Source organism: Chiloscyllium plagiosum, chromosome 6, assembly GCF_004010195.1.
Source record: "Chiloscyllium plagiosum isolate BGI_BamShark_2017 chromosome 6, ASM401019v2, whole genome shotgun sequence".
Lineage (NCBI taxonomy): Eukaryota > Metazoa > Chordata > Chondrichthyes > Orectolobiformes > Hemiscylliidae > Chiloscyllium > Chiloscyllium plagiosum.
Window position 1 is genome coordinate 97,609,394 of NC_057715.1, and position 27,455 is coordinate 97,636,848.

At 38.3% G+C, this 27,455-nt stretch overlaps 1 protein-coding gene across 2 annotated transcripts in view; it reads left to right on the forward strand.

Annotated features, from left to right (window-relative positions):
- ppme1 (protein phosphatase methylesterase 1) overlaps positions 1-27,455 on the forward strand; it is a 62,544-nt gene that overhangs the window by 8,891 nt on the left and 26,198 nt on the right. For both annotated transcript variants that reach the window (XM_043692210.1, XM_043692208.1), the window contains 6 exons: positions 551-644; positions 3,121-3,213; positions 7,576-7,633; positions 10,284-10,335; positions 23,062-23,216; positions 23,409-23,499. In XM_043692210.1, coding sequence (XP_043548145.1) covers positions 551-644; positions 3,121-3,213; positions 7,576-7,633; positions 10,284-10,335; positions 23,062-23,216; positions 23,409-23,499 — 543 coding nt within the window. The remainder of the gene's footprint in view (positions 1-550; positions 645-3,120; positions 3,214-7,575; positions 7,634-10,283; positions 10,336-23,061; positions 23,217-23,408; positions 23,500-27,455) is intronic.

Below are 27,455 nucleotides of genomic sequence, written 5' to 3' on the forward strand. Positions count from 1 at the left end.
ACAATAGTGAATATTTTGCCAAAGTACTTTGAAAGATCTGGTAGTCATAAAAGGTATTACAAGTTTCAAATTTTTTAAGATTTTGCTCTTTCTATCTATCCTTCATCCATTCCATTCACCTCTAAATGTTCAGCCCACATTGAATTTTGTGCCATTTGCCAACAATCCTCCTGCATAATTCAGCCAATAAGAGTCCACAACATGTTAACTGGAGGTAGCTCATCTCCTTAAAACTGTAAGTTTGAGACTGGCAGCACTTTGTATATTCCAAATATCAGTGCATTGCTAAACACAATGTTATAGTTGTGACTTTGAATGTTGAGTTAACATGGAACAAAGTGATATTTTCCTGTGACCTCTGATTCCTGAATATTGAGAAGCCCTGTTAAAATATCTTTTCCTAAATCTAGAATATTCTTAAGATAAATTTTTAAAATCTTGTTTGTAACTGTAAAGCAACAGGGCCCTCAAAAGATTAAATGTACACTAAAATGGCATGTACTGCATTGAATTCCACTTTTAGCTGATGGTTTGTGTCACTTTGTTGCAGTCCTGGAAGAAAGCGGGATTTCTCCCCTGTGGCCTGGAATAATTACTTTGAAATGATGGAAGATGTCATAACTACAGATGGAACTAGTGAAGATATATCTTTTAAAAGTGCGATGTGTGAAGATTTATACGATGAAACTTTTTGCTTGATGGAGCATTCACTTTAAAGACATTATTATTTGGATTCATCTAATTTTGGTTGCAATAAATAGGCACTTTATCTGACCTATACTTTTTTTTTCTTGTAAAAAAAAATTGGACTGAGTAGTGTTCAAATGACTCTATATAAATACCTCTATATTTAAGAGGTAGTTCAGTCATGCTGTTGTTACCCAAAGATGATGAAAGGTTCATAAACCTTCATATTCTTGTTCAGAATGCTGTTTGACCTGTATCCTTTCTCTCTCACTAGTTTTGTTGGTCATTTATCCTTGTTCTTGCTGATCTCTTTTAGCTTTCAAATTTAAAATAATTTTCTTTAAAACCTGCATTGCCTCACTTGACATTGCAATGTGAACTTCATGATTAAATTTGCAAAATAAGGTGTTCACATCCAGGACAAATATCTAATGTCAGTGGACTAGATTATGACTATTTTATGTTGCTGGTGTTGCCAGTTGGAGAATGTAATGTGTTCAGATTGAGAAAACAACATGCTTTCAATATATTAGACAAAACTAATTTGTGATTTTAAATTTGTTGAGTAACAGTTGGGAGACCACGTTAAGGGATTCTCAAACTGAAGTATGCATCAAGATTTTTTTTTGGTTTAACTACTTCAAAGCAAATTTATGCATAAGGTGAGATGTATAAAACAGCACAACTGCTTTCTTGTTCATTACCCAACTATCTGTATTTCACATCTGTCTGCTGTGATGACATTAAGAGTCAACCAAGTTGTGTGTGTGTGTGTGTGTCTCAGACTAAAGTTACTATCAGCCAAAGTGGATGGGGATGACACACATCCTTCCTGCCTTCCTTGCGCTTCTTGGTTGTTACAAAGGTCCACTAACCAGGTAGTGTTCTGGTTATGGTACAAGTTGCCATGGATGCAAGTAGAGCTTACCAGTCCAGTTGCTAGTACAGCAACCATTAAAGTATGGTACCATACATATTCAACTTTTCAAAGAATCTGCTCCCATAATCCTAGCAGGAAACTTATGACCAAGGGTTACATCATTTTTTCATTTTTCAAGTGAATTGCCTTTTTTTTTAAATTGCATTTTCTTTCTGTATGATGTTGGAAAAACAAATGATCAACAAAATGTGAAATTTGACAAAATATTGGTGCAAACAAAAAACAGAAACCCTCCATGTCAAATGTGCAGGCTAAAGATGAAAGGAAAGGTCCATGTTAGAATTAGTATAGCTTCTCTGAAATGATTAACAAGGGGTTGAGAAACCATAGTTATGAATTTATTTACTTTTATTTAGAGCAATGCTTTATCTGTGAGATATTATAATTTGGATAATTTAAAATTTTAGCTAAGAAGTATTAAAAATAAAACTAAAACTTGCTCATGTCTGACATTTGTGATGCACAGAAATGTGTAATTTGATTTTAAAATGTTGGTGGTGGCAAGCATACTGAGAACAATATTTTTGTGAGAACAGACCAAATTATTGGCCTAAAATCTCAGCCTTTTGAGAGAGATCTCCCTCGACCCTTTTTGTGTGAAGAAATACTTTTATAACATTTCTCCTGAACAGCCTAACTCTAACTGTGAAATTACTTCCCCTTGGGCTGGAGTCACCTACTGAGGAAATCGTTTTGCAAATTCTACCCTATCTTTTGATCATATGATATATCCTAATTAGAAATTCCCTCAATCTTGTTTATTTGTGGGAAAACAAACAAATTTTGGGGATTGCTGAAAAAAAATAGAAGGATGCTGTTAAAGGTTTTCATTTTGCACTCCGGTAAACTGCAAGAATGCCTAAATTCTCAGGGCGCAACAGTTTGAACGACACGAGAAAAGAGTGCTGATTAGTTAGTAATATCACAGATTAGATGAAGCATTGCTGTGGAGAATGCACTAAGGAACAACCTGTTCTCATAATTTAGCCTTTTCGTATCAATCAGTTGAATTTGTGCTGCACTCTGCAGCATGTACGGTGAGGTGCCAGAACTAAATGCAGAACAGACTATAGCTAGTGCTCCATAACGTAACTTCCATTTCTTTGTATTCCAGTTTTGTTTAGATAACAGCCTCATACTTGATTAACCTTTTTTTAATTTCTTTTGTATGGTGATCTTTTATCTTTCTGTTTTGACCTTCATTTCGATCTTCTCATTACACTGTAAGTACTCTGATCCAGCTTTTCAGGATCTAAATTTGAGTGATTTCACACTTTCCCACATTGATCTCCACCTGCTGTAGTTTTGCCCACTCATTTAATCTATCATGTATGATTCATTGGCTACAATGTTCTAACAAATTTTTAATGCTTTAAGTTACAAATCTGTGTCATGTTTGTTCATAGCAAGGCAATTTAAGTCCAATCTAATACATATATTGTTTTACAGTTTACCCTAATTTTATATTGCAAATAAACCTTAACCACTTGTACTCTTTTCGAATCTACAAAAGTGGATCTGATGGGCCTGTTCTCTTATTATTGCATGGTGGAGGCCATTCAGCACTCTCCTGGGCAGTATTCACTGTAAGTAATAGCAAGTTTTAAGAAAAATGCAGTGTGGAAATTGCAGAATGAGATTTAATGCTTAGCAAGAAACTATTCATATTTGTCCACTGTTGAAACAAAAGCAAGACTGGCTCTAATGGCATCTGTATTTTCCCTATTTCTGTTCATTATGTGCAGGTACCCCCATTTAAAGCACTTTCTAATAATGTGTTTTCAGCACAGTTTATAAATAACAGAGCTTAGCAAAAAAAGTGCAGCCTCCATTTTCATTTTGTTGTCATTTAGTGAATGTATGCCAAGAACTGTGGCATATGCTCAAGTCTGTATTTTAAACAAGCCAATACTTTGCTCGCTGTCTCTTTCGACTTTCTCCCACACACTGCTCCTCTCTGCTGCTTTCCCCTCCTGCTCTGCATCCTGTCCTGATCATTATCACTACCTGCCCCTTCACTACTTGTTCACTGTGTCCAATGTGCAGTCCTTCTACCAAGCTATCACGTTGATTTTTAAAATCCCTTCTGAAAATGACTTTAGTTTCTTCATGACCTTTTTAAAAATTATAGTTTGGATACTCCATCAAATGAATAGATAAGTAAACCAGCATAATTGAGATATTCACACGCAGACTGTTCTGATTTGATTTAAACTGTATAATTAGCCAGGTGATGGAACCATTGCAATTTGCCCCTTGATGACTGTTCTTGCCTCATATAAAGAGTCTAAAAATATTCATGATGTCAACTCGAAGATCTGCATGTGGTTTCCTCTCCTATCAGCTGCAAAGTTAGGCTGTTGCTTGGAGCATATATTTAAATTGTAAATTTAGGGATATGAGAAGGAATGAAAAATGGCTTAAGTTCTAAAATTGAACTTGGACATGCAAGTTATTGCATTGTTACATCATATAGTTTGAAATGGTTTCCATTGATTTACTAAAACAGCAATTTGTGATGTTTCATTGCATGTTAGCAAACAATTTTACCATTGAAGATCTTCTAAGTTGCAATGTCATGTAAGATACCAGTGAATACACTGGATTTAAGAGCGATTGTACATTCTGTGTTGCCTTATTACAATATTTTTTTCCCATATTGTGGTCATATTAATATTTTAAGTTCACAGCTAGAAGAAGGTGATGAAGTGATTCCATTGTGTACTTGATGAGGAATGCATTTTTACTTTTCCAACATTCCTCTCAAACCAATTGCAGCTAGGGATTAGCTTGTAATCAGGTCCCAGTCAATTGGTAATGTAGCTTTTTGCTTGGCTGCTGAGATTTGAGAGCAGGCACGTATGATTCATCCTCGAACATATATCTAAGACCCTGTAGAGATCAGAAGAAGTCTGTTCAGCCCTTGTTATAATGTTCTGCATCTGAGAATTCTTAAACTGGGAATTGTATGGTAGATGTTATGCTTGTGCAGCATCATAAATCTGTGATCAGGAAACAGATATATAATGTTCTTTCTTTCCTAGAAACTTTTGTGTTTGTTCAAATTAAACTTTTCGTCAAGTTAGTTTATTGTTGATCCATTTTTGTGCACATTTTAGCTTTACCGATCTATTAAGATTTTTTTAAAAGTTTTTTTTTTCTCTCTACCTCAGTTGTCCTACTCTATAAACTTACTTTCTTGTCTAGTGTAGTCAGAGGTACTTTTCCTGAGGCCAAATATGAATGTTTTTAAAGATGTTATGGACAGTATTTTGCCATGTTCACTATTTGCGTAGATGGCTAATACAAATGAGTATAGAACGACCAATTTATACACATTTGTTTTTTAATTTAAAGTTTGACCTGCTTAGATGTTTCCTCTAAAAACAAGTTTACTCTCACCTTTAACTGACTCTGGCACTAAAAAGGTGCAGTACTAGCCACTTTATATATCTGATTATGGCATTTGTGAAGCACAGTATAGGTCACTTTCAGAGTTATATGCTTAATAACAAAAATGGAAGTCTCAATATTTAATCATGTAATATATGGACAAATATTTTGACCACTGGGAAGAGGGCAATATTGTTGTAGGTATACTTAAGCTGAACCTACAATGTTCAGCTGGCATATGCCTGTGTCTCTAAGTGGTGTGAGAATTACAGTGTAAGGTACAGGTTTCCACGTGCACATTTTGATTCCCTGAATTCTTGTCCTGTGTAGATGTTACTACAAAACTAGTCATGTATTTGCTAATTCTTTGCTGTAATATTTGAGTAGAAATATGTTTAATGTAGAGGTCCGTGACTATCATTTACATATTTGGATTTGTAGCCATTGTAGTTTGAAAGCACCCATAAATTCTTGAGTGAGAAAAATGTCACACTTGATCCTCAAATTATTTTGTATTTCAGGACATCAGTCTTTACTTTTTACAGTGAATTATGCTATATCAACTGAAATGAAACATAATGCTGGAGATTCTTGTTTGAGCAAAACCACTTGCTCTTCCTCTTTTGTCAGCAATGTAAACAACATTTCCCAGCTCCCTTCGCTTCTGAAGAAAAGCCATTTTCCTAAAATGTCAACTATTTCTCTCTTAACAGATGCTACCAGATTTGCTGAGTTTCTCCATCGTTTATGTATTGATTTTAGGAATGTTGCTGGCTCTGCATACTTTTGATTTTGAGCACTGGTACTGTATTCAATTAACTTGATTTAAAAACATTAGTCATTTGTTGAAAGAATAAAACCACAAGATTCCAGTATTTAAAACAAAATAGTTTTGTTATACAACAGTCAAAGCATAAAACCTGAATACCATCTTGCTAACTACCTAGACACTGAAGCCAAACCAATTAAACATAAATTAACTAGGAAATTGTGGTCAATTTATAAGCTGTATGTTACACATTTTGGGCAGATTCCCCAAATTGCCTTAATTCACTTAATGTGTAAGTCATTAGTCCCAAGAGACACAATCCTTCTAAACACTTGTCATCTTTGTAAAATTTCAGTTCCTTTCCTTGGAGCTTGGTCCTCAGTTGACATCAATGCTCAAACAACTGAGTTCCACAGGACAGTTTTCATTAAAAGTGGCACCCATCTCTAGAACCACCTCCACGCGATCTAGATGGCGGTGATCTACCAAACCTATTTTCAAATAACAAGCGTATACCGCAATTATATATTTGCTAAATTTTCAACTTCAGAATCTAGCCTTTGTCTTTTCAGCCTGCTTGTCCTACACAAGTGGACTGTCAACTTCTCCTGAGCAGTGTTCTGTTGTATATTTTAATCAGTTACAGTATCCTTGGAAGTTTTGATTTTTTTCAATCACAATTTCAATCTCATTTTCCTTCGAAACTAGAAGGCTTGATTTCCTTTTTTAAGTTGGTGGCTACCTCAAAAATACAAGCTTTGAAAACACAGATTCCATCAAAAATACAGTATTGTGCAGCCATCACCTCAGGTTAACCTAATCTCTTCTAACTCTATAAAGTATTGTGCTGAATAGTTTATTTGAAGATGTTATAGGAATAATATGGATGTGATGTGAATCCTCCTTTGTGCAGAGTTAGGTGACCTTTGTAGATTCAAGGAAGGAGAAATCATCCAGAGTTCACCTCTGATCACAGAAGGAAATGAATATGAGTGGACATTGGTTAAAGAACTGGGTTTATGTAACGTTCTCTTTTACCTCTTCCCTAAATTAGTTAACTTGTCAGTACTCCATGTAGATGTTCATTCAACTTGCTCAAAATGACCCAGGACAGCTGGAACTGTTAAAGTAACAGCATCTTTTCGGGGGAGAATACAATTTATTTTTAAAAATATTATCCTATTGACAGAGTAGGAAGTCCCAAGCTAAATTATTGCAATATTCTAACTTGACAGAACACCTGAGTGGCCACGCATTCTCCTCTTGACAATGACTCATAATTAAAAAATATTAAAGACAAATTTTTTTTTGGTGCAGTCAATATTCTGTTTTGTTGTGAAACCCCTCTATCGGTCAGCTATTTAATATTTTCTATTTCATTTTGCATGTGAAGAATGGTCAGACTTGGAGATATTTTGCAATGAGCTGCATATTTATGTATTCATAAAGGGGAAAGACATTAAATTGTATGACCCCCTCACTATCTCTCTAGACAGAAATAAACTTTAATGTTTGGTCATCAATTTGCCATTAGAATTCTATAGCATTAAACATCAAACGTAATGGCACATTAACCACCAAGATTGTGATTTTTGTTTTTGACCTGTATCATGGCCAATACTTGCATAACAATATTTATGGTTCAAGGAATGAAGTTAGTTTTTTTTTTCAAGTTTTAAAATTTGATCATAAAGGCTTACATTTTTTTTTGTAAAATATATGCTTGCAAGTTATGATGTGAGATTGGTATATATGACTTAAGATAACCTGTTCTTGTTGACTACAGTCCATGATTATCAGTCGAGTTCACTGTAGGGTTGTGGCGGTAGATCTACGAAGCCATGGTAAGCTTTTTGTTATTTATTCTAATTGTTAAGTGATTACCATTAAATTTGATAAACAAGCACCAGTAAAGGTGTATAAGTTTATTAATGTATCAGTTTTTGCTTAATGACACAAGTAGAGCCATTGTGTTTTAGGGGTATATACTGGTTTGTATTGTACCAGTTATTTCTTTTGACTTGTCGCCACAAGTCATAGTTCATCAGTTTTTTGTGATCAGCTCATCTCTTCTCCCAATCTCGGAGTGTTTTCTTTCCAGTACACTGCAAGTTCTAGAATGCCCATGCATTTGGGCACCCCTGTAGAAGCTCCTCTAAAACCTTCTCTATTTTCTAAATCCTGTGCTCTGCATTAAAACACAATTGGACTCCAAAACCCTCTACTTGGAATTCTAAGTATTTGACCTTTTTTTTTTCAATTAATATTTTTTTTTTTTCTGCTTTCATCACCCCCCCACCAAAAAAAACTTGAGTTTTGATTTTGAATACTCATGGGTCTAGATTTTGTCTAGATTTTGAAAAAACATTTTCACCATGTACCAAGTGTGAGCTGTCTGAGTACTTTAAATATTTGGAGTAACTTAAATTGAAATGATATATGAAAACTTCTGCAATTAATGCCTGTCGTAATAAAAGATTGGATGCTTCTCCCACTACCTGAACTCCTTCATCCTCTTGACTACATGCAGTGTTGGAAATTCATCTGCCTGAGTTTGCTGCAAATGTGACCCATGTTTTATGAGAGTGTCTATGTCACCCTGACCAAAATACACACAATGTTTATGCTGATTCTGATATCTCTGTCCAAATCCTGCAGTTGCTTTTACTATTGTGGCCTTCAAGGTCATATGTAATATGGAATCAGAATGTAAGGTGGCAAATATTTTCCAGCCATTGCATGGCTTTGAACTGATAACATTGGACTCACACTGAACTTTTTCCTCCTGCCTTACTTGTAAACTGGTATCTGTATAGTGTAGGTTATGATTAGATTAGATTACTTACAGTGTGGAAACAGGCCCTTCGGCCCAACAAGTCCACAACGCCCCGCTGAAGCGCAACCCACTCTTACCCCTACATTTACCCCTTACCTAACACTACGGGCAATTTAGCATGGCCAATTCACCTGACCTGCACATCTTTGGACTGTGGGAGGAAACCGGAGCACCCGGAGGAAACCCACGCAGACACGGGGAGAACGTGCAAACTCCACACAGTCAGTCGCCTGAGGCGGGAATTGAACCCGGGTCTCTGGTGCTGTGCTAACCACTGTGCCACCGTGCCGCCCATTATTGTGAAGACAAACCTGCTGAATATTGCAAAACAACAACAACCATGGTTTTTCTGCTCAACTGAATTGGGAAGAAGAATTTAATTTTTTGTATGATCTCGCGCATCTATAGTGATGCAAGATGCTTTTTTTAAACAGGAAAGTAAACCCAAGGGGGACCTACAGTTTGAACAAGAAAGTAATTCAGTTTTTGAAAAAAACTTTGTTTAACTTTCAGTTTTATTCATGTTATTGACATCTTTTAAGGTGCTTGTTTAAATGCCAGCTAATCTGCTCAACATAAAGTGTCATCAACGTAGTAAACTAAATATTAATAAAGATGGGAGAGGTGTAGCCCAGAGAAAACAAAGTTAGGGATCTCATTTCTATGTAATTTTTTCCTTGCGTTTTGTACCCAACAGTTAGACAACTTGATGCTTTGATCACCCTTTGGGTTGTGGGGAGAACAGGGGGTAGAAAAAGCTGTAATGAGTGGGTTTTTTTTTTAGAGAAAGCCATAGCAGTTTGAAGGAGGGAAAGAGAGAGGAGGTTGAAAAGAAGGGGAGAGGGCCAGTGCAGGAAGGGAGAAGATGGGACCTTGGGGTTGATGCAGCATGTCTGCTACGACCACAGTGGGGATGTGGGGATAGAGCGGGTAGGGTGGGGGGAGGGGGGGTTGGTGATCAGCAGCGGGGAGGCCAAATGTTGTTCGTTCTTTTCGAGGCATGAAAATATACTTCCAATCCTGGCAGTGAGTCAATTGCCTTTTAATGCATTTCCTTTTGCTGACCATTTCTGCCTTCCTTTCACTGTCAGGTTTTCAGAACTGTTGGAAACTTATGCAGCATCTGTTAAATTTAACTCAGGCTACCAATGAGACTGTACATTGCCTCTATCATTGCAAAATAATTGTTTTACATATGCCTCATAAGTAACCTGTCTCTGGATACTAGTGATGTCAGTAATAGGGGGGAAAAGTATCTAATCTAAAGGAATTTTATTCAAAATCTGACCTGTATTCAAATTGTCCAAATAATTGCTCTGGAGTTGCTTGACTCCAGTAAATTCTGTTGCATCCTAGTAATGGAAACCCTCTACTATTTGGAAGCAATGTTGAAGTTATTTATATCAAGAATGATTTGATTGCTGTTTACAACATTGACACTGACCTTGGATTTTCAAAAATAGATTTACATTTCTGCTGCATGGTAAGGGTATAGTTTTTGCATTTGCCCAGGTTTTGTACTAAAATACGTATACTTCCTGTTCATGAAGATGTAGCTGGAATATGTTGGATTAAATCATGTGTTATAAGATATGCAATATGAAGACAGGAAACAACCTCGCAAAAATATCTAACTTCTGGTCCTATTTACATTGCAGGTGATACAAAAGTCAGAAACGCTGATGATCTTTCAGCAGAAACCATGTCAAGGTATTCTGGCAATAAAATAATTATTTCCAAACATTGTAAATATTCACCAGCCTAGTGTTTTAGGAGTCAATTTTCTTTCCTGCCGCTTGATGTTTCCCTCTGCATTACGTAAAGTCATTTAAGAGCTTTCATAATTTCTCAAGAACTTGTGAAAATCTCTTGTGATGTGGGTTGTTCCATCTGTTTGTAAGATTTCCCAGTATGAGGTCTGTCCTGACTTTTTTTTTAACATAACATCCAGCACTCAAAACGATGAGTCAAAATTCTAGCATTATTAATAAATACCATGTACACCCTCAGCATGTGGTTTCTACTTACTTATCTGTCTCCTACTTGGAAGCATAAAAAATAACAAAAGAAAAGCTGGCCACTCAGTCCTTCTAGCCTGCTCAGCCATTCAATATGATCATAGCCGATCATCCAACTTGGTATTTTGTCCCTCTTGATCCGATTAGTCCCAAAAGCAATATTTAACACCTCCTCCTTGAAAGCATTCAATGTTTTAGCCTCAGCCATTTTCTGTCACAGAGAAATGGCCTACCCTGTATCCCTAAACTGTGACCTGACATTCTGGATTTCACGATCATGAGGACATTTCCTTCCTGCATTTGCCTTGTTTAATCCTGTCAGAAATTTAGATTTATATGACAAATGCCCCTCATTCTTCTAAACTCCAGGTCAATATAGTTCTAACTAATCCAGTCTCTCTTCATGTCAGTCCAGCCATCCCAGGAATCAATCTGGTAAACTTTGTTGCACTCCCTCCATAGCCAAAACAGCCTTCCTCCGGTAAGGAGATCAAAACTGTGCACAATTGCCCAGGTGTAGTCTCGCCAAACAGCTGCAGCAAGACATGCCTGCTGTTGTATTTGAGTCTTCTGTCCCAATGGAGGCCAGCATTACCATCTGCTACAGCTGCTTGCTTACTTTCATCAACTGAATGACATTAGAATCATTATGCTGAAAGAGTTAATAATGTTTATTTCTTGAATTATTTGGTTTGGTTTATTTTGTTTCTTTACTTGTTTATTCACGATGATAATGGATGAAAATCTAAGATGGAGGAAAATATAGCTGAGGGCTGTTTTCATTGCAATTAAATATTCTTTCAGTAAAGCAGCCAGAATCTTTTAAGAAAACTACATACAGTTATGAGTGTTGGTGTAGAATAGAATTAGCTTTATTGTCACATGTATTCAATTTAGTACAGGTTGACTATCCTTTATCCGAAATTTTGAAATCCGAAAAACTCTGAAGTCCGAATTTTTTTCATGAATTTTTTTCTCAATAACCATGTTGTTAGGTGTGCAAGCAGTTAACTCCACTCCACACCCACATAGTGTCGTGGCCCAGCACTGGCAGGTGTCAATTCTGTCTCAGTACTTGTAGTAATCATAGGTGCATCTGCTGTTTGGTAACTTTTTTATTTTTGCTATGAAAATGTAAATTTAATCCTTTATCCGAAAAATTCCAAAATCTGAAGGACAGCTGGTCCTGAGGCTTTCTGATTAGGATTGTCTACCTATACTGTGAAAAGTTTACAAATCTCCACTTACAGTGCCATCTTACATGTTCTTAAGAATAAATCAGAAAAATGAAAAGTTCAGAATAACAACCCAGTCCACGCTGGCACCCAGCCTCTAGTCCATGTCGGGCTTCATCTTGAGGCCGTGAGATCGCTCTGAAATTGTCTGTAGGCCACCCCAGGCCACAAGGGGATGGCCAGGCTGAGCTCACACTGAGGCAAGGAGTTCAGAACATAGCCAAGAAGAAAGGCAGGGGGGCAGAAATGTGAAAAAGAAAATAAATAGATGGAGCAGATGAGCTCTGGCTGAGGAGGCTGACTCTGCTGCCATTTTTGATCTGATCATTGGTATGAGCAGAGGTACAGGTATAGGACATGATTCTAAATCACATTTAATCTCTACCTCCACACTCTCTCTTTGCCATGTGACTCTTACCCCTTGATAACTTTATGAAGCACAAAATTATTAAATTGTTAAAAGATTTTCATTGATTGAGTATTCGCATGTTTTCAAGAGAAAGCTCCAAATTTTATATACGCTTGTGTGGAAAAAGTACTTCCTGGTTTTACTCCAAAAGTGACCTAGTTATGATTATAAGGTTATGTCTGGTATGAATTAGGAGCAAGTTTAGATCATTCAACTCCTAGAGTATAAATTTCTTGTTTTTACTGGTAGTGATTAGTAGTTTAAAAAGAATACATTCGTTGTGATTTGGTGGTGCGAAAGTCTCTCAGTTGTGTGTTATTAGCACTTTTTGGAATAAAAGAAAAAAGAGGTCAAAAAAAGCAGACTGTTTATGTGGTGTGTCCTTACCTCTGAACCAGGCTTGAGTTCAAGTCCTACCTGCTCCAGAGGTGTGTAATAACATCCCTGAATAGGTTGATTTAGAAATATCTAAATCCTGAGTTTTGAAAAAAAACAAGAAAAATACATACCTGTCAAAGCGTTTCATCTTGCATTCACCAGGACAATTAAAATAGATTAGATTCCCCCACAGTGTGGAAACAGGCCCTTTGGCCCAAGTCCACACCACCCCTCCGAGAGTAATACACCCAGTCCCATTTCCCTCTGACTAATGCACCTAGCGCTATGGGCAATTTAGCATGGCCAGTTCACCTGACCTGCACATCTTTGGACTGTGGGAGGAAACTGGAGCACCCTGAGGAAACCCACGCAGTCACTGGGAGAATGTGCAAACTCCATGCAGACAGTTGCCCGAGGCTGGAATCAAACCTGGGACCTGCTAACCACTGAGTCACCGTGCTGCCCTAAAATTTGCAAAAATATCAATTGGGGGGAAAGCATAATGTTCGCACCGGATGAGAAAAGTGCACTGATTGGTTGGCAAATGGACTCTAGTAAAAGTTCTGTAGTGGATAATACATGCATTAATTATGATTGACCGTTAACAACAGCCATCTTTGTTTACATTTTAAACTGGCATTGCCCTGGCCCAAGTGAACCAGCAAATGGTTGTCTCCTATTTTGTTGGGTTTAAGTAGTCACAGTGCATGTCCATAATCTTCCTATTTGCAAAAAAAGGTATATTAATATACATAACTTCCAAAGCATGCAGGTGAGCCATATTGTGAACTTGACTGTCTGTCTCAAATTGGATGTCAGCATAATTCCTTGCACATTCATGATTGTCCAGCAAATGTTGTTCACATGTTATGTTTGATATTGTATCTCAAATTTTGAAATATAGACTGGTTGTTGCTTGTTGCAGTCAGCTGAAAGGGTATGTTGTTTGATACCATCTGCCAGTCTTTGAAATATACATCCTAAGTAGCTGGCATCACTAGTGCAAAAATTCACATACCACATTGTTCATTTTGTACGAAGGACAGAACATCTCTTTAGCATTGTTTGCAATCTGTTGCCTAGTCTGTTTTAAACTTTTTAACAAAGCCTGGCGTTAACTGTAAACCAGGAGTAATGGGTGTATTCTCCATGTCAATGCTATTACCAATCAGAGTCTACTTGCCAACCTATCAGCATGTCTTCACATGCATTATAACAGTTTTCCCTCCAATTCCATTCTTACAAATTGTCCTGATGAATGCAAGATGAAAAGCTTTAATAAAAATGTCTTTTTTTTTCCCTTTTACGGAAATACTGAAATTCTCTGCCAATAAATTATTTGTTTTATCTTCCTTGTTGGGGAAGAGGATCAATTGAAGAGAATTTAAAATACATTTTTTTAAAAATGAGAGAGCATAGCTGCAGGGCACTGAAAAGGCAAATGATAATCACTGTATGACAGAAAGGAGTAGACAGTCCATACAGAAGAGTGCAGCAAAAATTAGAACCAGCATAATAATGATAAAAAGTCAAAGCTTTAAAACTCTTTATCGAAATGCACAGAGCATTTGTCACAAGATAGGCAAGTTGACAATGCAAATAGATTATACCAGCCTCCACCACTTCCTCAGGCAGCTCATTTTGTACACTCACCACCCTCAGCATGACAAAAGGGATCAAAAGGTCAACTTTATTATCTTTCCCCTCTCACGCTAAACCTATGCCCTCGAGTTCTGGATTCCAGCACCCCAGGGAAAAGACTTTGTCTGTTTACCCTATCCACGCCCCTCACAATTTTATAAGCCTCTAAAAGGTCACCCCTCAGTCTCTGACACCACAGGGAAAACAGCCCCAGCCTATACAAGCTCTCTCTATAGATCAAATCCTCCAACACTGGCCACATCCTTGTATATCTTTTCTGAACCCTTTCAAGTTTCGCAACATCCTTCCTTGACTGGACAAATCAGGCAGGCAAGGATAATATGGAAAACATTTGTGAAGTGCATTAGAATTGTTTCTTAGAGCAGTAGTTTGCAGAACTTATCCAGGAACCAGTTATTTTAGATTTAATAATGAGAGATCTCCTGGTTAAGCATCCTTTGGGGTTAGTAACCACAACATGGTAGAATTTAAACTTCATTTAAGGAAGAGCAACCTGACTCGAACCAGTGTCCTCAACCTAAATAAGGGCAGTTACAGAGTTGTGAAGAAAGTTGTTTAAAGTTGACTGGCAAAATCTACTAAGGTCAGTAGATGAACAGTGCCGGATATTTCAACAGAGATGTCATTATGCATTGCAAAAAATTTAACTTCTCAAAGACGACTGAGAAGTAAGAACCAGTTGTGGTTAACGAAGGCAATCAAGGAGAGTATCCTAACAGAAACTAAAGCATGCGGTGCAGTGAAAACTAGTGGTAGCTGAGAGGCTTTGGAAATTTTTTTTGGAACCAGCAGCAGATGAATTTTTTTAGAGAAAGCTAAAGAAGGTGAAGAAAATTGCTTATGACAGTGAATTGGTGAGGAAAAAATACAGCAAAAGATTTTAAAGGATATATATACATGAGAAGAGTAGCTAAATTAAGAGGGTGGGCCCTGGAGAATGCAACTGGAAATTAGTAACAAGGACATGGTAGCTAATATAAACCAATATTTTGAGTCTGTCTTCACAGTGAAAGACAATAGAAGCATCCCTAAGATATCTCAATGTTCCAAGGGGCAGCACGGTGACTCAGTGGTTAACACTGTTGCCTCACAGCGCCAAGGATCTAGGTTCAATCCGAGCCTCTGGTGACTGTCTGTGTGGAGTTTGCACTTTCTCCCTGTGTCTGCGTGGGTTTCCTTCCACAATCACAAAAGATGTGAAAGTCAGATGAATTGGCCGTGCTAAATTGCCCATGTGTTAGGTGCATTAGTCAGAGGGAAATGGGTCTAGGTGGGTTACTCTTCGGAGGGTCGGTGTGGACTGGTTGGGCCGAAGGGCCTGTTCCCACACTGTAGGGAATCTAATCTAATCTAATAACAAATAAGCCAGATACTAATGGGAGAAAAGACAATTCAATGGTCCTGGATGCAACCAAGTCACCAAGACCTGATTGGATGAGATTCCCTACAGTGTGGAATAGGCAGTCTCCAAACAGGTTTATTAAAGGAAGCAGGATAAGTTAGCTCAGTTGGCTGGATGGCTTGCTTTCAAAGCAGAGTGGCGCTGTCAGTGCAGTTTCAATTCTTGCACCAGTTGAGGTTTCCATGGAGGATCATCTTCTTAACCTCTCCCCTTGCCTGAGGTGTTGTGACCCTTTGTTGTCTGTCTCTAATGGGAAAGTATCATATGGTCTGGTAGGACTATGGTGGTTTTACGTTTACCTTGAATAAAGGAAGTGGCTGCACAGATGGTGGAGACATTGGTCAAAACATTCCAGAACTCACTGGATATTGACAGGGTTACAGCAGATTGGCAAACTGCTGATGTGATTCCTCTTTTAGGAAGGAGGGGAGGCAGAAATTGGTAAACTACAGACCAGTTATTAAGGAAGGCATAGCAGGCCATTTTAAGGAAAAAGCTTAACACAATTGAAACAAAGTCACTCATGTTTTGAGAAAGAAAAATCGCGGTTCTTCTTTCTTTTGGACACCCTGAGAACATGCATCTTTTAACCATGACTGACTTTTTTTATGTAATTGTTGTGGCATTGGCAGACTTGGTAGACCATTGTGCAAAACCATGAAATAAATGCCCATCAAGACAAAGTTTCTGTGCTGCTTCACAAACTGATGTGCCATTTTTAACATATAATTGAGCATGCAAATAAAGCCATGGTTTAACTAAGTGCTACATATCTGTGCTATGCATACTGATGAAAATATGTGGAAAACTTTGCTGTTTAAAATTTATTTACAAATTGACACATCACACATAGCACCATATTAACTCAAAATTTGTTTTTTTTATTTAAAGGAAAACCAATTTAAATTGTTTTATGGTTTATATGCAAGTTAAGTTGATCATCTTTGTTTCTTGGTTAAAGTTCTGTATTTGGAGTCTGGTTTACATGCATGTCGATATAATAGATGTTTTCAGATAAGGAAAGAGCACAGTGCTAGGAAGGGAGAGGACTTTCATCTCTGTCAGCTTAAGTATTGATAATGAGAGCATAAATTTTCTTAACTTTTTTTAAGCTAAAATTAGCATTTTGAATTTTAGATCTGTTTATATACAACTAAATGATCTGTGAAACTGAGATTATGATCATTTGCTATTTGGAGTAAGATATTAAGTTAGGAGATTCTCTTGACCGAAACACACCTTAAGTGTGGAACCTGTACTAATTCAGGGTAAAGCTTGTGTACCCAAGTATACTTTCAGTCGGATACTTGTATGTCAGTTACAAAAGGAGGGATAGTTCTCAGGACTATGGGCTGGATGAATTCCGATCCTATTGTGTGTGTGTGTGTGCTGAATACAAACCAAGTCCCCCTGTTTGTTTAATATATGGATTCTGGTTGAGAATTAATAATGTTGAAATTTGAGCTCTGTAATTCTAAATCAGCAATGTATTACTGTTTAATGACTATTTATCTGGATACTCTTTCTCTCTTCTTCGACCCCACGCTGCCTCCACCTCCCTCCACCAAATATAAATTCAATCTTGATCTTTAAGCATAAATTTTTAGGATGTATTAATTTAGAGAAATTTGGTCGGAAACACAATCTGTGAAAATTTGCAACGATATTACAAGTGTCATAGTTACCAAAGTGGTTTGCAGGTTTTAACTATCAAATATCAGTTGCAGCTGATGTGTCAACTGTATTTGACTGTGATTGGGTAGCTATTGCAAAGGTTAGATCCATCTATTTTAAATGTTATTGCATTTTGAGTTTGTAAGACTTGATTTGTTTTTTTTAAATAAAGTGATCTTGAAATATGCAATATGGTTTGGAGATTTGCAATATTCAAAGTTAAATTTTATGAGAGAGACTGGCATATTGCCAGTCTAAAATATTAATAGATAATTGATGCAAAATGCAAGAGATAGGAGTAATCAATATGGCCCACCAAGCCTGATGTACAGTTTAATTTGATCATAGCTTATCTTGGACTTTTAATCATACTTTCAATCTGCACTCTAACTACCCTAATTTGAAGGGATCAACTATCTACCTATCCTTACCTTAGATATGTTCAGTGATGGAGCATCTACAATCCTCTGGAATAGAGGATTCCAAAATTTTAGAACCCTTTTAAATGAAGAAATTTCCCATCACAGTCCCAAATGATTGATCCTGAAACTCTACCACCTCGTTCTCGAATCTCAGATAAGGGAAGCACTCCCTCTGTATCTACCTTGTTAATCCCCAAATATTCTTGAATGCTTTCATTAGACTACCACCCATTCATCAGAACTTCAGAGAATATAGACTTGGTTAATTCAGCATCTTGTCAAAGGACAACCCTCTCATCCTAGGGACCAATCTAATGAATTTTGGCTTTGCTGCTTCCAATGCAGGTAAGTTCTCCTTTTAAATATGGAGCCCAAAATGAAGCACAGTATCTTCCAAATGTGGTCTCCACAGACCTCCTCTGTGCAATTGTGGAAAGACTACTTATTCCTGTACACCAGTCCCTTTTTCCAACAAAGGCCAACATGCCATTTGTTTTCCAAATTACTTAATGTGCCACCTTGCTAACTTTTGTTCCTTGAGTTAGACTACGAGAAATAGGAAGGAAGTAGGACATTCAGCCCCTCAAGCCTACTCCGCCACTCCATAGGATCATGGCTCATCTGACATTCCTCATGCCTGTTTTCCTGCTCTTTTTTTCTGTAAACCTTGATTTTCCCCTATCTATCTCAGCCTTGCATAAACACAAGGACTTTGCCCTCACAGCTCTCCATGGCAAGAAGTTTCAAAAACAATCAAACCACTGAGAGCAGATTCCTCCTTTCAATCTTAAATTGGCACCCCTATAGTGTGAGACTATGCCCTCTGGAACTAGACTCTCCATGGAAGGGAAACATACTCTTAGCATTTATCCTGTCAAGCCCTGAAGAATCTGAGATGTTGCACCACTCATTCTTCTAAACCCCAATGAGTAGAGTCCCAACCTGTTTAGCCTTTGCTCGTAAGAAACTCTCTCAATGCTAGGGATCATCCTAGTGTACCTCATCTGAAGTACTTCCATGAAAATTATATCTTTCCTTTTAAATAAGGGACTACAACTACTCTCAGTACATCAGATGTGGTCTCATCAGCACCGTTTTAGATTTGCAGTAAAGCTTCCCTAATGTTACTTTGTAATCCCCTTGAAATTAGAGCCAACATTCCGTTAGCATTCTTGATTATCTGCTGCACCTGTGTGCTAGCCTTTTGTGTTCTGTGCACAAGTCCTTTTGTGTTTCAGCTTTCTGCAATTTTTCTCTACTTAATATTCTGTTCTCCCTTCCAAAATGAACAACTGCACCTATTCCACATTATACTCCATTTGTCAACTTTTTGTCCACTTATTGATATCCCTCAGTAAACTGTCAAGATTGTCAACTGCCTCCTTATTTAAGGAAAGATATAATTTCATTGGAGGCATCTCAGAGAAGATTCCATTAGGATAATCCCTGGTCTTGTGAGCAAAGACTCAACAGGTTGGGATTCTACTCACTAGACTATAGAAGAGCAAGAGGTGATTTCATTGAAACATATAGAATTCTTAAGGGGCTTGACAGTGTAAATGCTGAGAGGATATTTCCCTTAATGGGAAGAATCCAGTAGCGGATATAAAGGGGTGCCCCAATCAAGATGGGAAGATAAGAAGGAATTTCTTCTCTGAGCATTTGTGTTAAATGCTCCTGTATTAACATCACATGGCAAAAAAAAAGCAAGGGTTGGAGAATAAATGTTTCATTAGAATTCTTTGAATGTAGACTGTCATTACATCTAAGGAAATTTCCATTAGCGTCAGCTACTAAATTGAAAACTTGTTCTGTAATAGCATTGAAATATCCTCCAATGTTGCAGTAGCTTTAAAATGTTATTGTTATTAACTGTAAACTAAATATATTTTAATTGTTTTTAAATTAAATATTTTGTTGACTTATTAATTTTATCCACAATCGGAGCTTATATTTATTTTGACAGTTCCTCCAGAGTTCTGACCTGGTAATGAAAATTAAAGTTTTTTTTCCTAAACATTTTTGGAAAGTGGGAGGTTGAGCAGCTTTTTAATAAATGAAGAGCCAATTTGATTTCAGCTGTCCAGAAGCTCAGAATGGAACATGCTCACATTAAAACATTAGTTTCTTTCAATGTCTAAGTAACTGTCTCTGGGGACTAACAATAAACTGCAAGTCCCTGGAGCTCAGTTGTGCCATGAGGAAGTAAAATTCTCAGTAACTGAGAAAGATTAAAATAAAACTTTAACCTAAAATTTTAAAGACTTTGACTCACTTTTCCCATTGTCCATTCCACCTTTTTTGCCCTTGTATTTAACATGTTATTCTAATTTTATTTTGCCTGAGCCTGCCTTGTTCTGCATTTCATTCTGGAATCTGGGATCAAAGATCTGGGAGAAATTTCTTGAAGATTGGCCTCTGATTGTGTGATAAATGTTGTTCCTTTTTCAGCTCATCAGAATTACTCTTCTGAAAATTTTTGATTCCAGTTCTGGACAAGTCTGGTTCCAGAGTAAAAATCAACTAGCAGAAAGTGAGGTCTACAGATGCTGGGGATCAGAGTCAAGAGTGCGTTGCTGGAAAAGCACAGCAGGTCAGGCGGCATCCGAGGAGTAGGAAAATCGATGTTTGGGGCCTAGGGCTCCAGCCCAAAATGTTGATTCTTCCTGTTCCTTCGATGCTGCCTGACCTGCTGTGCTTTTCCAGCAAGACATTCTCAACACTGGCTCTGGACTAAGCCTGGCTTGATTAACTACTTATTTTTCATTTTTGCAAGTTGGTTCCCATGGTAGTCAATCACAGAACATGTTGGCACAAGTCTGTCAGTGTTTTCATGTAAGAATGCAACTCCTGTTCTGCTTTTTTTTAATAAAACTTTTGAAAGATCTTGTATAAAAACGGCAAGAAGGAAGACTCAACCCTATCTCCCAGTGATATCCTTTACACACTCCATTCCAATGAAGTATCACTCTTATTTACACTTCAAGGTTTCTTACTCGACTAATTGAGGTTGCAAGCATTTCCTTTGAGCAACTTTTTTGCACATGCACCAGATGCAATTCCTTCCATCTCTCACTGAGACACACAGCCATGCTAACTTGCCAGTCTTACAGCTTAAGATTTCTTTCCAGCTCTGGCCTGAAGATTTCCAGAAATTAAACTGCCCTTCTGTTGTATGGATCTTCTTCATCTGAACTCCACTTGCTCCGAGTCCGTAGCCATCTGTATTTCTATGGGTCATTAAAAGCTCAAATCAAGCATAATCTGCAATTATCGCACCATGTAATCTGTTGAGTCATTTACCTTAATTCATATGATTTGTTCGAAATGTCTATAGCTGGCTGTTCCATATGCTGTTCTGATCTTTCAGAAAGGAAATACATTAGATTGTTACAGTATTGCAAACTAAATACCCATTTACCTCTGGGACTCAAGATCCCAAATAATAATCTTACAAGCTTTCGTTATGAGATAGTACAGTTATGTAACAAGAGCACAACATTGTTCAGGGCAATTCATGCTGCTTCGTTAGTAACCCACTCCCATTCAGTCCTTCTACTACTGAAGTATAGTGGTTGCAGTGTTTGTGCAATCCACAATTACCACAGCAACTTGCAAGGATGCTTCAATGTTACCTTCCAAACCTTCTAATTTATTAGAACAAGGGCAGCAGATGCACACAAATGTTACCCCCTGCAAATTTCTTCCTAGATCTGGCTTGGAGCAAAGAGCTTATTTAGTGGCCCATGCAGTGCTTCCAAAGGCAGGCTTGAAACACTGCCGCAGGGCTGGCACAGTGGCTCAGTGATTAGCACTGCTACCTCACCGTGCCAGAGACCCAGGTTCGATTTCACCCTCTGGCGACTGTCAATGTGGAGTTTGTACATTCTCCCTGTGTCTGTGTGGGTTTGCTCTGGGTGCCCCGGTTTCCTTCCACAGTCTAAAGATGTGCAGGTTAGGTGAATTGGCGATTCTAAATTGCTCATAGTCTTGGATGCATTAGTCAGAGGGAAATGGGTCTGGGTGGGTTATTCTTTGGAGGGTCAGTGTAGACTCATTGGGCCAAAGGGCCTGTTTCCACACTGCAGGGAATCTTTTTTTGAAAAAAACTATTCATAACCCCGTCACAGCCACATCCAGGAACCCCAATGGGTTTAAATCTTAATTGGGCAGCCTACTGTCTGCTATTTGGTTTTTTGAGCTTTGTTGAAGGAAGTCCGGTGTCAACAGCTCTTCAGTCCCAGAAATACCACTGAGAAATTGGCCCACGTTTAGGACTGCTGTATGCTGGGGACCAGGAATAGCTCTTGAAGCTTAAATTGGGAGTGAGCTCACTGATGCCTCTCATGTATGCTGTGATTAGCTAGTGTTGGGTGATGTGGTCTTCTGTGAGGGTGGCCTATGCCATCAGTGGGGGCTTCTGTGGATCAAACAAAGTTGCCTCTAAGCTGTGCATGTGTGCAGCTACTCCAGTTTTCTTTACACCACAATTGATAGAATTCCCACAGTGCGGATAGAGGCCATTTTCCCATAATCTGCAGTGACCCTCTGATGAGCATCCCACCTTACCATCGTAACCTGCATTTATCATAGCTAACCCACCTAGCCTATGCCACCTGGACAGGGACAGTTTAGTGTGGCCAATCCACCTACCCCCCTGACTTCGTTGTACTATGGAAGGAAACTGGAGCATCTGGATGAAAACTACTAAGATGCAGTGAAAATGTGCAAACTCCACACCATTATCCAAAACTGAAATTGAACCAGAATCCCTGGCACTGTGAGGCAAGAATGCTAACCACTGAACCATGTGGCACTGACTGCTACTTCCAGAAGTAGCTGCTATGCATGGGCCTTGGAGGCCCACGCAGCTGGTAAGAAAATTAGAGGGAATGCTTGCCACAGGGTGCTCAAATAAACCTGAGTCTTCAAGCTGCATCTTGCAGCCTGTCCACATGGTGCAGCTTCCTGAGAGGTCTATAATTGACTTCATAAGCACATGAATTAACTTGGGAGGGAAAGGTCAGTATTCACCTTCTCTACGTAATGGCTTAATACTGAGGATTGGAAAGGTAGAAGTCTGGTAACCCTATGTCTTACCACCTGATTTGAATAACCATCTCTCTACTCGCCCTGAATTCCACCTTGAATACATAACTTCACCTTTTAAAACAGTCTGTGAGTCGATTTTGATAATGCTGCTTTCGTTTTCAAAATATATTTTTTTCTTTTACAGAGACATTGGCATTATAGTGGAAACGCTGTATGGTGAAAATTCTCCCCCTGTTGTTCTGATTGGCCATAGTATGGGTGGAGCGATAGCCGTTCATATTGCAGCAAAGAACCTGGTGCCATCTCTTGTGGGTCTATGTGTGATTGATGTAGTCGAAGGTGGGTGATTTAAGTTGACTGAACTTTTTTGAAAGTTTGTTTCACTTCAAGTAATAATAAATATAATGAGACCCTGCATAACAGCACTTAGAAACCAGCTGTACAACATAATAACTTTGCGATATCTGTTAGTAGTGTATGTTTAAATTTCACGTAGATGTCTTTAATTTTTTTGTTAAAAATAATTTCTAGGCACAGCAATGGATGCTTTAAACAGCATGCAAACATTTTTACGGAGTCGGCCTAAAGTATTCAATTCTATTGAAAGTGCCATAGAATGGAGGTGAGTTTTTTTACCTTTCTGAATGCAAGTATGTCTTCGTCCCTTCTATGAGAGGTTCTATACAAAAAAAAACCTCTCCATTCAAAGAGACAATGTACCTGGACCATGAAGTTCATAATGTCCCAAAAAGAAACTGAAGTTGTAGTAGAGTAAATCTGCAGTCTTATTGTTCAAAGCGTCATGATGTCATAGTCCAGTTAGAGGTTTAGGTGACAATTAGCCATTCCCTCATCCAAACATTGGTAAGCATCTATTTCTGGTTGAGAGTAGGATACTTTAGAGAGTTTGTTCAGCTTGAGTCAAATTTTCGCAAAACAAAATGTATTTTTTTGTAAGTATGTAGAGAAAATGAGTTGAACCCCGTGGGAATAATACTTCACTTTTGCAAATGAACACTCAAGCAGAAAGTCAGATTTCTCACATGTTCTGACACAATTTGCCTCAGAAATTTAAATTGTTTTAAGAGTTGAGCACCCCTTTAAACAGGCCTAGAATCCTATTTATTATTTCATAAATCAGTCCCAGGAGTCATGGACATGGTTATAATGAAAGGTGAATTTCTAGTGATATTTAAAGGATCAGCTGTTATTTTTGAGCTAGATAACTAGTATGCTGCTTTTCAGTGTATTGGTTGCTGAAAAGTCATTTGTGAAATTAAAATAGTGATTTAAAAAAACTTTAGTTCTTTTGACAAATTTCTGATTAGTTTCTTGGGGTTTAATGCTTGCACTAGAAAAGGAGTAGGAACATGCTAACTTATAGAACCAATTTAGAACACAGCTTGAAGGAGTCTTTATACCGTGCAAATACATAGACCCGGAATGCCTCGACTGCAGTTCACTAAGGAACAGTGCTTTTTTTGTGAGGAAGATATGCTTTACCAGGCAGACTGAGCTTATAACATATAAGGTCAGGCGTATCTTTGCATACGGCTGACCATCGTTATTGTCTTTAAGCTCTAGTGCTTTGGTCATTCCAGTGTTTCCAAATTACATCTGCAATCACTTTGCAGTTCTGTATTCACCAAATTTAGGTCATTGACTTCATTTCCTTTGATGCCATGAAGCAGGAGCAATGTCAAGATGTGAGAGACTTGACTGAGAGGGGAAATTGTTTCCCCAGGTGGAGCACACATTTCCTTGCTTGTTCCAGTTGGACAACTTCAAATATACATAAATAAGAATTTCACTCGCACATGCAAATGTTTTGCAGGCATCTGTATTGCTTCCTGCAGGTCTGTGCCAGATTTTCAGTCAGCTGGCATGATATCTTGCTCCATAGTTACATTTCCTCCCTTGCACCAAATTATTGGATCATAGACTGACTGCTTGGGAATAAAGGCTATTGTCTCCAAACATGGCTAAAGTAACCTCCGAAGTGCCCAACCATTGATGCACTTGTGGTAAAATCACTGCCCTGTCACCATTTGGGCTTTGACAGAACAGACCAAACCCAGCCAGAAGCAAGGTTTCCACTTTAAGCTAGGTGTGTATGTTTCCTGCTGCATAGCACTCGAGCCTTCAGGAAGTTATTAACTGCTGCTGCTGAATTATTTGTTGCAGTTTGAAACCAGTGTTGTTACCAGTTGAATTGTTACGCAAGGCTGCAACAGTACCTATAGCTGTCATAAGAATATCATAGACCCTGACCATTCTGTAGAGTGCAATTTGGAACACTATATATTGCAGTGATTACCTTTCACCTCCTGTAATATCTCGCCAAGAAAAATGGTGTAAGGCTATTGGAAATAATTGTTCAAGTATTCTAATTCAGGTGTGATGGCAGCACCATTTCATTATTGAGGCTGCTGCGAGACTGGTAAGTAAGGACTGTATGGACCATCTCAACTTCTTGGAGGATGTCATTCTGATGTATTTGACATTGATTTAATTTCATTAAAAATTAAATTTTCAATAGCAAGAAGTGGAATAGAGTTAGAAGGCAAAGAATCTGTGTGAGTAAAGTCGAGGAACCCACAGAGGGAAAATGACCCTGATGGGAGTTATGTACAGCCTTCCTAGCAGTAGTCAGGATGTGGGGAAGAATACAAATCTGGAGGTAAAAAAGGATGTAAGAAAGGCACTATTACTATTATCGTGGGGGCTTCAACATGCCTGTAGCCTAGGAAAATCAGGTTGTCAATGGATTCAAGGAAAAGGAATTTGCAGAAATTCAATGAGATGAGTTTTTTGGAGCAGCTTGTGATAGACCCCACGAAAGAACAGGCATTTAGTGATGGTGAAATGAGGCAGACTTGTATAGGGAGCTTAAGGCGAAGGAATCGCTAGGAAACAGTAACCAGGATATAATGGCATTTACCCTACAGTTTGAGAGAGGGAAGCTGGAATCAGATGTACCAGTATTACACTTGACTAAAGGAAACTATAAAGGCATGGCCAAGAAGATTTCCCTAGCAGGGAAAATGGTGGAGCACCAATGGCAGCAGAAATTCAACCAAAGGAAGAGGAAAGATACTAAGGAGAAGACAAGGCAACTGTGGTTGACGAGGGAAGTCAGGGACAGCATAAAAGCATACAATGTGGTGAAGATTAGTAGGAAGCCAGAGAATTAGGAAGACTTTTAAAAACCCTGCATTGGACAATAACAAAAGTAATAAGAAGGGAGAAGATGAAATATAAGATGGATTATAAAATGGAAAATGAGGTAAGATAGATAGTAACATTAAAAAATTGCAAGAGTTGTTTTAAATATTGTAAAAGGAAAGAGAGAAGTGTGGACATTGGACCACTGGAAAATGGTAGGAATGGAGAAGTAGTGGAGGGGAGCAAAAAAATGACAAGAACTGAATGGGTACTTTGCATCAGTTTTCACCATGAAGACACCTGTAGCTTACCAAACTTCTCTTAAATGTGAGGGTGTTGGTGGGCAGAGGTGATTTTAGGATCCATGACTAAGGAGAAGGCAGTGGGAAAACTGAAAATTCTGAAGATGGGTAAATCACCTGGACTGAATTGACTGGTTCTGAAGGAGGTAGCTGAGGAGACTGTGGAGATATTGTTGCTGACCTTTCAGGAATCACGAGTCAAGGAGAGTCCCAGAGAAAAAAATGCTAATCTATCACTCGTGTTTAAGAAGGGAGGCAGAAGACAGGAAATTATAGGCTAGTTAGCCTTGGTTGTTAAGATTTTAGAGTCTGTTGTTAAGGATAAGATTGTGGAGTACTTAAGAATGCATGGTAAAGTGGAGGTCATGCCTGATAAATCTGACAATTTTTAGAATTCTTTGAGGACATAATGAGCAAGTTAGAAAAAAGAAAGCCAATGGTCATGATCTGTTGCATTCCCAGAAGGCCTTGACAAACTGTCACACAGGTGGCTGCTAAATAAGACAAGCCCATGGTGTTATTAGAGTCAGTGTCGTACAGCACGGAAACAGACCCTTCAGTCCAACTTATCCATGCTGACCAAGTTTCCCCAACACAACTAGTCCCATTTGCCTGCATTTGGCCCATATTCCTCTGAACCTTTGCTATTGATGTACCTGTCCGGATGTCTCTTAAATGTTGTAACTGTACCTGCATTAACCACTTCCTCTGGCAGTTAATTCCACATGTGAACCACTCTCTATGTGGAAAAAGTTACCCTTCTGGTTCCTTTTATTAAAATTTTCCACCTCACTTTAAAAATATACCCCCTATTTAGAATTCTCCCTCTCTGGGAAAAGAACTTTGCTATTCACCTTTTATTTTCTAAATCTCCATAACATCAGCCCTCCACCTCCTCTGCTCCAATGAAAAAGGTCCCAGCCTATCCAACCTCTCCTTATAAGTAAAACCCTCCAGTCCTGACAGCATCCTGGTAAATCTTTTCTGTACTTAGCTGACCAGCAGAATGTAGACAGAGGAGACAAAGGATGGCAGCTGGTGACTTGTAGAGTTCTACAGGGGGCGGTGTTGGGACCATGACTATCACATTGTATGTTAATGATCTCGATGG